The sequence below is a fragment of the Lissotriton helveticus genome, chromosome 12 (assembly GCF_964261635.1).
Source record: "Lissotriton helveticus chromosome 12, aLisHel1.1, whole genome shotgun sequence".
NCBI classification, from domain to species: domain Eukaryota; kingdom Metazoa; phylum Chordata; class Amphibia; order Caudata; family Salamandridae; genus Lissotriton; species Lissotriton helveticus.
This window is the reverse complement of record NC_136073.1, coordinates 92,583,513-92,593,993: the sequence shown is the minus strand read 5'-3', so window position 1 is coordinate 92,593,993 and position 10,481 is coordinate 92,583,513. Positions and strand designations below refer to the sequence as shown.

Sequence of the window (10,481 nt, the reverse complement as noted above, 5' to 3'; positions counted from 1 at the left end):
AGCTTCTCTTGCATACTGAGGTCTTTTAACCATACAAAGTATATAGCCTTTTTCACTCTGGTGTGTATGATAACTTCCTTATATATGTCAATGTATTGATCATAATAAATGACATGCAATGGACAGAAAAGAAACAAACAAACCCAACAGTTTATGATGTGCGTTAGAATTCCAAATGAAGCAGTTTAAATTCCCCCATTCTCATGATAATTAATTGCCATGCACATAATGGCAGTGATACTCATGAATCTCAAGGCATTACCACTGCTTTGCAAAGGAGTTTATGTGACTATCCTTCTCTTAGTCAAATCCATTTTGTTATTAACATGGACAAACACCTGCAAGGCATTCAAAGGGATATCATACAACCTTAATTTATTTATTTTATTTATTTATGGAATTTTTAATGCGCAGCTACTACCCAAGGGTGTCTAGGCGCAGTATGATACTTTAAGATACAGTAGTAAGCACAAGCCTATTGGTTGAAGAGCCAAGTCTTCAATGCCCTACGAAAACAGATGAGAGTAGGAGCCGTTTTGATATGTGAGGGTAGAGAGTTCCACAATCTAGGAGTTGCTACCAAGAAGCGTCTGTCTCCCCAGGTGGCGGTTTTTGTTCGGGGAACAGCTAGTAGACAACTGGCTGCTGATCTTAGGTTCCTTATAGGGGTGTATGGCTGAAATGCCTCTCTTAGAAATTTCGGGCCGATGTAGTTTTGGGCTGTTCTCCTCCCCATTAAATGTTCCTTTGTGTTCAAATCTGGCCTTATCAGTATGATGTAGCACTTTGGAAAAAATATGCACCAAAGCATAACTAGAGTGGAGGACTGAATAGCAAAAACCTCCATGGCTACCATGTACTTCCCTTTCGTGCTCAGATAGGCTGGAATGAATGAGACCCATACGCTGAGGAAGGCAAGCATGCTGAAGGTGATGAACTGAGCCTCGTTGAAGCTGTCAGGCAGTTTTCTAGCAAGAAAGGCCACAATGAAACTGATGAACGCCAATACAAAAAGGTATCCTAGCATGCTCCATAAAGCAAAAGAAGATCCCTCATTACATTCAATGATTATCTTTCCAGGCTCTGAGTGGAAGTTGTAATCTGAGAAAGGTGGGGACAGAATTAACCAGCAGACACATAGAAGAACCTGGATCAGGGTGCAAACACTGATGGTCATGTAGGACAATTTGTGTCCTGAGAATTTTCTTAGGTTACTGTTGGGATTAATGGCACTGAAGGCAACAACCACTGTGATAGTTTTGGCTAAGATACAAGAGATGCAAAGAGCAAAAGTGATTCCAAAGTTTGCCTGGCGAATTAAGCATTTCTCTGGAGTGGGATAACCAATAAAAAACAATGAGCACAGGAAGCAAAGTGAGAGGGACAAGAGCAAAAGATAGCTGTGGACGCAGTTGTTTGCTTTAATGATGGGGGTGTTTCTGAGCTGGATGAAAAGTCCAAAGACGCTTATAGGTACCACTGAGAAAAAAGTACCTGTGACCAGCAATACGCTCCCCAATGAGTCGTTGTGAGATAAGAACTCTATAGCCTTTGGGACGCAGTGATTTCTGTTCCTATTAGGCCAAAGATCCAATGGACACCCGATGCATTCAGTGGAATCTAAAACAATAAATCAACCAGGCTATTTAGGAAACTTATTGACAGCTGTTATGAAAACGTTAAAGACTAAAGCACTTTGATATTTTTCATTTTTATTACTTAACCTGTTTGATTGGAAATTTCCTCTGCTGAACATGGGACACACTGGAAACAGCAGACAGGTTCTCCAGGCCTTGTAACTTTCCGAAAACCAGGAAAGCAGCTGGAACTGCAGATAGATTTAGGAACCTGAACACAGAAAGCAGAATATAGAATAAATATATTAGTTTAGAAAGACTGGGGAGGCACAAACATTTTTTATATCATGTTTTTTTTATAAATGAGGCAACAGCTTTTATGTGGGTATTGAGGATCTCAGAGAATAATAATATAAGCATGTTGTATAAAATAGAATTTTATAAGTATAGTATTCCAACAAGAACAGACAAGCCTAAGTTCAAACAATATGTCATAAACCAACCTCCTCTTGCCAACTCAAAATAAAATTGGAATATTACACTTGATCCTTTTGCACCAACTTAGCTCTACCCATTGTCTAAAGCTAAGGGGAGACAATCTAACTCTATGCTTGGAGGTCCAGCTTTTCACAATTATAGCTTGCAAAAGACATATTGCTGGCTTCAAGTAACTGCACCTGAATGTTTGCTCCAGCCCAAAGGATGGCACTTGTGTTGATGTTTAGGTTCATTCCGGATGGTGCCTCAGAGTCATAACTTCCCACCTTCGCATAGGAGATGGTGCCTGCAGCATTCCTTTGCCAGTTCACAACAGCGTACTGAGCATGGGGGTTGCCATTCTTGTCGAAATTCAATTTGCCACCAGCTTTTGTCCAAACCTGAACAATCTTTATGTAGTGGAGAACCTGCACCAGAGAAGCAATGGAATGGAAGATCATAGTTACACATCCAAGAGTGTCTTCAGGGTTTAGTGTTTTGAGATAGTGAGGAAAGTGTCACAATTCTTTTTTGTTTTGTTCATATGATCTAGAACAACAATCCAACTAGGATGGCTCTAAACCTCCTGAAAGTCCCCCCAAAAATAAAGGCTAATCTTCTCAGTCAATTACCCCTCTACACATGGGTCATGGATCACCTGCATCTTCTAATCAATCATGAATTGCAGAGAACCCATCGTTTGTCCGCTGCTTACTTACTTTGCAATAGAGTTGCATTCTTTATTTCACTATCTCACTACATGTGTGCTATAGAGTATGAAATAAGGTGCAAGAAGGAGGGATCCTCTTCAGTCATGTTTTACATTTCAACCATCTTCAATATAGATATTCAGAGAAGCTTTCCCCAAATATAAATCAGCTGTACAAGTAAAAAGTCAAATTTAAAAAGCTGCACACATCTACTGTTGTAAAAGCTATATTACATTATTTGAAATACATTTTAAAGCAGTCCATTGTTTTAGAAAAAACAAAACAAATACTTTTCCTAATGCCATTCCCTACTCTGGCTTAGTTTTTGTTGGCCAAGCAGACAGAGGTCCCACCACCAGGGTCGTAGCTGCCATTGGTGCAGCAGATGCATTGGCACCGGGGCCAGAGTCCTTATTGAATCCTGATAATTTTTGTATCTACTACTGCAACACCAGTCAAAGGGCCCATGGCCAGAATTGGATTGGAAAGGTGGGCATTCAAAAAGTCCCTGAAGTTCACTGCCCGAGATGAGATTTGGGCCATTTTATTCATCCTGAGTGGCAGCAGCCCTTCCACATTCTAGCACAGACTGTTGATTGGCTCATTATCATTTGGTCTGCTTGCCCATTGCCACATACAAACTGACAATTGCCCAGCCCCAGCAGGCACAGCATGTGCTGCACATCCCCTTGCCCCAGCCTTGAGGCATGACAGGGAGGCTTTGCCTCAGGAGAAGCTGCTTTTGAGCAGAAAAGTTCATGTTCACCTCACAAGGGGAAGTGGTGGGTGGCATTGAGGGCATTCTGATTTTGTCCAGGGTTAAAGCTAGCTTTCTTGCAGCCTGTGCAGTGCCCCAGGGCCTGTGGGAATAACCTTCCTATTCCCCACCTCTCCTATAATGGCTGCTCTTCTTCAGCCTCAGTGTAAAGCCATTCAAATCTACCTTTTAAATACATTGTTTAAGGAGGAATGCAAGGGGCAGTGCTGCAGAAGCTTATCTTGTGACAGACTTGTAAGAGTACATACTATGTAAAAGGGTTTTCATGTTATTGTAATATGAGGGTGAGCAGAAACAAAGGGTTGTCCATGGACCTAAAGATGAGCCTTAGCAGACTAGTGGATAAAATGCAGTGGAATTATAGAGTATTAATTTCTATCTAATGTCACTAGCCCTAACAGGGTGTAAATACTTTATTTGCCACAATGTTCTCACAAAATGTTTCCCATGATATTTACCAAGTAATGCTTAATGAAAGGCTGCAGTCCACAAGGTTGGAACACTTTTTTACGAGCCTATTTTTATTCTCAATCCTACTCTGCTCAAGGCATCCTTGCTAAACTACTTCCCACCATAAGAAACCCAGGCCACCTCAAACTGACATGGGGGAAAAGTGACTGTGTCAGAACAGAAAATTTACAGATTTATAGTGGATACACCACACACTGAATGGACCCATAAGTCTGAAGAAGTAAAACACATTGATTATTCAACATACAAGAAATGCCCGATAAAATATAATCATAATCAAGGAGTTCGGCTTTAATGGAATCTAGTGGACTCAAGCAATTTGAGGAGGCCATTGTTAAAGAAAATCTAGGTAAATGTATGACTTGCCTAACTGCCGACTCCCCCCTGACATAATAATACAGTACTTTGAATTTATCTGTGCCGATGTGGCTAAAAAACTAAAGAAGTCAATTAGGAAATGGGATATCCCCGAAATTGGGTGATTTAATACAGAGTGTTCCAGGGCGCAAAGAAATCTTAGAAAAGCTCTGCAAGTAGTCCCCCGAAATAAGGCTGAGATAAAAATAGCGAGACAGTATTGTAAACAAGCTATTAACCGTAGGAAAAATGAATTACGAAGTATAGCATGGGAGGACTTAGAGAAAGCTAGCTCTCTCAAGGACTCAAAGAGCTTCTGGGAGATTATAAACTGCCTGCTTTTCTCTAATGATTCAAGGGCCATTGATTTAACCATAACAGACGAGGTTTGGGAAGCCCATTTCTTAAAAATATTTAATCCACGGGAATAACAATACAGAAGCAAAGGAATGAGACAGTTATTAATTTTAAAACTGCTCATTAATTAAGCCAAAGTATTTCCGTGAGTGAGGTGAAAGATGCAATACATAAGGGTATATCTCAGAAAGCGCCAGGTCCAGACGGGGTACCCTTAGATGTGATCAAAAGTAATCTTCACCTGTGAGCACCCTTGCTGTCGAATGTTTTTAAGGCGGCAATACTCAGTCAAATTCTATTTTCATGGAATGAAGCAGTTGTGGTACCCATTTTCAAAAAAGTAATTAGGAATGACCCCACATGTTTCCGGACAATGTCCCTAATATATGCCACATGTAAGGTTATGGGAGGGGGATTCTAGCACGTTTGCAGTCATGGGCTAATGCTTCCTGAATAATAGCCGATACCCGATATGGTTTTAGAAAGGGGATGGGCACAAATGAACAGTGTCTTAACATGTCCCTGATTATGGGCAAGTATGTGAAGGCCAGGGGGGGTCTGGATTCACATGGTCTTCATGGACCTGTCCAGCACATTTGACACTGTCTGCAGGGGAAAGCTATGGACAATGATGCGGAAATGGGCTTTGAAGAGTCCCTTAATACCCTATTACGCAGGCTACATGAATCCACCACTGTGGTTGTGCACTTTGGATCAGGAGGTGAGAAGACCAGGACCATTGTCTCCATGAAAGTGGTGTGCCAGGGTTGTATCCTGGCCCCCTTCCTTTTTCTTGTATATACTAATGGTCTCGAATCATTCTTGACTAAACAGCAACTGGATTTTCCATGAGTAGGAGGTAGACCGGTCCCTCAGTTGGCCTATGCCAATGATACGGTATTGATGACCCTGACGGCCAATAGTTTACAAAAGGCCCTGACCGCCTTCACTGATTTTATGTTAGGACTGGACCTCAAAGTAAATTATGGCAAATCAATTATTATGGTTTGTGGTCCGGAAAATACTAAGACTAGGAAATTCATGAAAAAATCATTGAGAAGGTGCCCAATTTTACCTATTTAGGTAATGTTTTTAACAACAAATTGAGTTGGGATAAACTAATTATGACAAGGGCTCAACAGACCAGTAGAATAACAGAGGGGCTGTTTCGTTTTGCATGTAAATTGGGACATTAACCTGTTACAGAAATGATAATTTTGTATAAATCTAAATGTTTATCTGTAGCTACTTTTGGGCCCGGAGTATGGGGTTATCATAAGAGTTATCAGATTCAGGTTTTAGAGAACAGATTTCTAAAAAGGCTTTTAATGATTCCAAGTAGTACTCAGAGGTGGGCCTGCAATACGTGAAAGATAGGATAAACATTGCACCCCTTATCCTATGGGCAAAAATCTGATCTTCAGAGACTTTCGCATTCCCAAGGAGTATCCTTAAAGATTGTATGAACCTGCATAATGCAATGACACTCCCTTGGCTGCGTTATGTTAGGGATACTTTTTATAAGATTGGCCTAGAGGAATGTTATAATAACCCAGATACTATTGAGTCCAATATGAAAATGATTATAAAAAATGCATACCACACTGAATTAAGGATGTCTGACCAGGGCAGGGGAATGATAGATGATGAGGCATTAGGTCCTCAGCAATTTTATTTGTCTTTTACTTCGCATGTACAATCGCGTTTTCTGTTGACCAGATTTCGACTGGAAACACTGCATTTTTTAGTGGCCTATCCCAAACAGGCTGGCTGGCGTGAGAGACTAGCTGGCTGTCCTTGTAATAACCTGGCCAAGCAGAGTGCAATGCATTTCATGTTGTTCTGTTCACTGTACAAATACCCTAGAGCATGTTTTATTAAACCTATATTTAACGTTATTAGGTCGTGCTCTTATCAAGAGGGTTATGCCTATTTAAGGGCACTATCTATGGCAGTAATTTGTAGTGCCGTACTTAGGATTATTATAACTGCATTTATAATCAGGAAACGTTATGAAGTGTGAAAATGAATCTGATTTTAATCATTTTACTAAGAATTTTCTATTTAGTCAATTGTACAAACCGAGGTTGGGATAGCTATAATGATTTTAAAATTGATTAATTTTACTGGTTTATTAAGATCTATGGAAGGGAACATGTGCACATTTTGTTAATTTTCTTTAGATGTTTTATTGTGTAAACTTTTATGATTCTAATGAATCGAATAAAGTTATTTGAACGAACATACAAGAAAGGTATTTCATACCTGGCAACAGTACGCAATGTGCATTATATTAAAAAGTATGCAAGATTAGCACAACAATTTGACAAACAAGTGAAAATGTGAGTGAGTTGTAGTAAAATGAGGAAGACAGAAACAGAACAAGCATAACTAAGGAAACATATCAGTAAACAAGGTGCCCAACTAGACAATGCTTTCTGTGTCTACTTTTAGATTTTATAATATGAATAGATTAACAAAATACATGATTTCTTTCTTGTGTTTGCTTCTTTTGATTTGTAGTCTTTTTCTAATTGCATTATTCTTTATATTAAGGTATAAATAATCAGCAAGATATAAATTGAGGAGGCTCTGGAAATTAGGGAATTCACTGAGTACAAAGATTACACCCTCTTCAAAGGAATTCATATTTCCCCAGATATAATTGCGGAAGTGGTGAGATGTTTAGTTTGATTAAAAAAAAAGAACAACACCCTCCTACCACTATGGCAGGCAAAATAAAATCACAAGGTTTCCAAGGGAGCTGGATAAAAAAAGAATGCATATCAATGTTTGGTGGCTGTTGGACCTGGCCCTCTCTGCAGTGTCATCTTCAAACGTTTTGCCTTCAACCCTCCTAATTTTGCTGAATCTGGACTTGGACTTGGACTTGGGACTTTACTGCTGCTAACCAGTGCTGAAGTGCTTGTGCCACTTTGACCTGGTGTTAGATTTGGGGGTCTCTAGTTAGCAGAGGTAGGTACCTTTGACCAAATGCGTCCAGTCAGCGTAAGGGGGTACACTCCTAAAATAACCCCTGCTCACCCCCATGGTAGCTTTGCACAAGAAGGCAGGCTTATGTCAGAGGCAGTGTGTAAAGCATTTTGAACAAATACAGTAACACAGCGACGACACTACAGATGGACACCACAGAAGTTGTAGTATATAAATAAGTATTTTTATATACACTTAACACAACACCACAAATGACAAAAATCCACAATACTGTACTTTACAAATGGTAGAAATAGCTTAGTTCTCTTTAGATGTGAAATGCGACACTTTAAGTTCAATGTACCTCTGGATGCGTAACGCTATAGAACGAAAGTGTTGCAGGGAAGGGGATGTGTCGGTTCCTTACATGCAAGAAGGGAGATGCGTCGGTTCCCTACTGCTGTGTGGGGGATGGTGATGCATCGGTTCTTCTCGGCGTGGGGAGGTGATGCGTCGGTTTCTCACTGGCCTTCCATGGCGATGCGACCAGCAGCGCAGTGATGCGATAAAGATCAGGTGACATGAAACTAAATGGCGTCTTCTTCTTGATGCAGCAACGATGGGTGCACGCCCGACGGCCGTGCAGCAACAAAAAAATTCTTCTGAGCTGCGACAGGCCCTGCGAGATGCTTCTCTTGACATGCGAACAGCTTCTGCTGCGACGGCAACACTCTCCTCCAGGGATGCGGGGTGCCTCGGTGATGCGGTGGCGACAGCGGCGGTACGCTTCTCCAGTGATGTGACGGCGTCTGCTGCGATGGCGATACTCTTCTCCGGTGATGCGACGACAAGGGCTGCGGCGGCGACACGCTTCTTCATCTTGAGTCGCGCTTCCTGCTCCCAGCTACACGCAGTCTCTCAGAAAGCCCAGCGCAACAGCAGGCACTTCAATTCCCAGCAAGGGAAGGCAGGGAAGCTGGTTGGTGAAGTCCCTGAGCAGGAGCCAAGCTCTATCTCAATCCCTTGGAGATCCGTTATAAGTTGATTTGCAAGTAGCACAAAGTTCCTTTCTCCTTTCTTTGGCCATCAGGCAACCACTGCAGGCCAATTCCCCAAACAGTACTCAGCTTAGGGATAGTCTCCTCCTCAGTTTCTCTGATTCCTCTCTTCGACAAAGGTTCTTCTTGTTTCCAAAAGTGATCTAAAGTTCTGGGGGTTGGGTCCCCTCATTGTGGAGGGAAGGCACAGCCAGGTCCCAGGTGCAACTCCTCCCACCCATCTACATGCAGACAGCTTTATTTAGCCCTGTGCTGACTCAACCTGTCTCCTGGAATCCTCCAACCCCTGTCACTCAAACTCCAGACATGGACTATACAACCTAGCAGAGGCTGGCTTGGATAGTTAGGCAGGAAGATACCTACTTTCTAAAAGTGGTATTTTCAAACACAGAATGTTAAAACCAACTTCACTAAAATATGTATTTTATTATTCTGAGTTCAGGCTTACTAAACGCAAACTTCCACCTTGTTCACTAAGTCAGTTAGGATTATAAGATGTTATAATCAAACTGCCCACTCTGGCTATGGGGAATAGGTAGCCTTGCAAGAGTGAAACACGAAAATGGCTGTAATTCACTATCAGGACAGGCCACACACATCAGGGCCTGTCCTACCTTTTACCTACAATGCACCCTGCCCTTGGGCCTTCCATAGGGGTGACCTATATGCAGAACAGGGAAGGTTTGGGGACTGGCACGTGGGTGCACTTGCCCAGTCAGCATGGCAGTAGCAGACTGCACACAGGCAGACCTGAGACACATTTTACAGGCTGCTCCTGTGGGTGGCACAACCAGTGCTGGAAGCCCACCAGCAGCATTTGGTTTACAAGCCCCGGGCACACTCAGTGCACTGTACTAGGGTCTGACAAGTAAATCAAATAAGCCAATCATGGAGTCACTAATCCATACATCAATTTTACTATAGAGAGCACTTGCACTGTGGCACTGGACAGCAGTGGCACTGTGCCCAAAGCATATATAACCAGTAAAAACAAATGTGGCAGCAGCAAAAAATAGAAGGGTGACCCACGACAATGGTGCCAGGTCTAACACGTGTCCCCTCCAGCTGAAATGTGGGGATAACTACCCTACCTCCTGGGAGTTCCCATCACTAAGGCGGAAAAATCTGGACAGATGATCAGCATTGGAGTGTTCTGTACCCGGGCGGTGCTCCACCGTGAAATCCATCCCCTGTAGGGAAATGGACCACCTCAACAGCTTTGGATTCTCACCCCTCATCTGCAACAACCATCTGACCTTAATCCAACATCTGGGCTCTGCCAGCTGGGAGTTTTACCCTCCAAAGTGGTGCCACCCCAGTCCTTAACTCTTGGAAGTGGACCTGAAGGTGCTCAGCCATCCCAGCTGCTGGCCCCAACAGAACCTACACAGAGTAACACAACACATCGCCTCACAAGACTCAGCATTGGAACAGCTGTGCAATACATCTCAGCACAGGACTTCAGATCACAGCCCTGAAACTAGTCAGAACTGTTGTTGCGTGATGCATCTCAATGCAAGGTCCTAGCATAGTCCATCAGATCACCGGAACTAATGCAGCATGATGCATGTTTACACAACCACCTCGTATCACCCACCACACGTCCTCCATGCAAAGACCTCTCGCAGCTTCCCGGATCTACCACTGCATTACGCTTCTACATACAAAGACCTCACATCACCACTGCTGTGCAATGCATCCTTGACATAGGACTCCATATCACTCCACAACAAGCCTTTCAGGTACTTTGTTCAGCGTGCCT

The 10,481-nt window shown here is 42.5% G+C and overlaps 1 protein-coding gene across 1 annotated transcript in view; it reads right to left on the bottom strand.

The window, feature by feature from the left end:
* Positions 1-475: 475 nt before the first annotated feature.
* Positions 476-10,481, bottom strand: part of LOC144797915 (extracellular calcium-sensing receptor-like) — a 30,842-nt gene continuing 20,836 nt past the window's right edge. Inside the window, exons 3-5 of the mRNA XM_078668717.1 lie at positions 2,255-2,482; positions 1,725-1,848; positions 476-1,620 (exon numbers count right to left, since the gene is read on the bottom strand). Coding sequence (XP_078524843.1) covers positions 476-1,620; positions 1,725-1,848; positions 2,255-2,482 — 1,497 coding nt within the window. The remainder of the gene's footprint in view (positions 1,621-1,724; positions 1,849-2,254; positions 2,483-10,481) is intronic.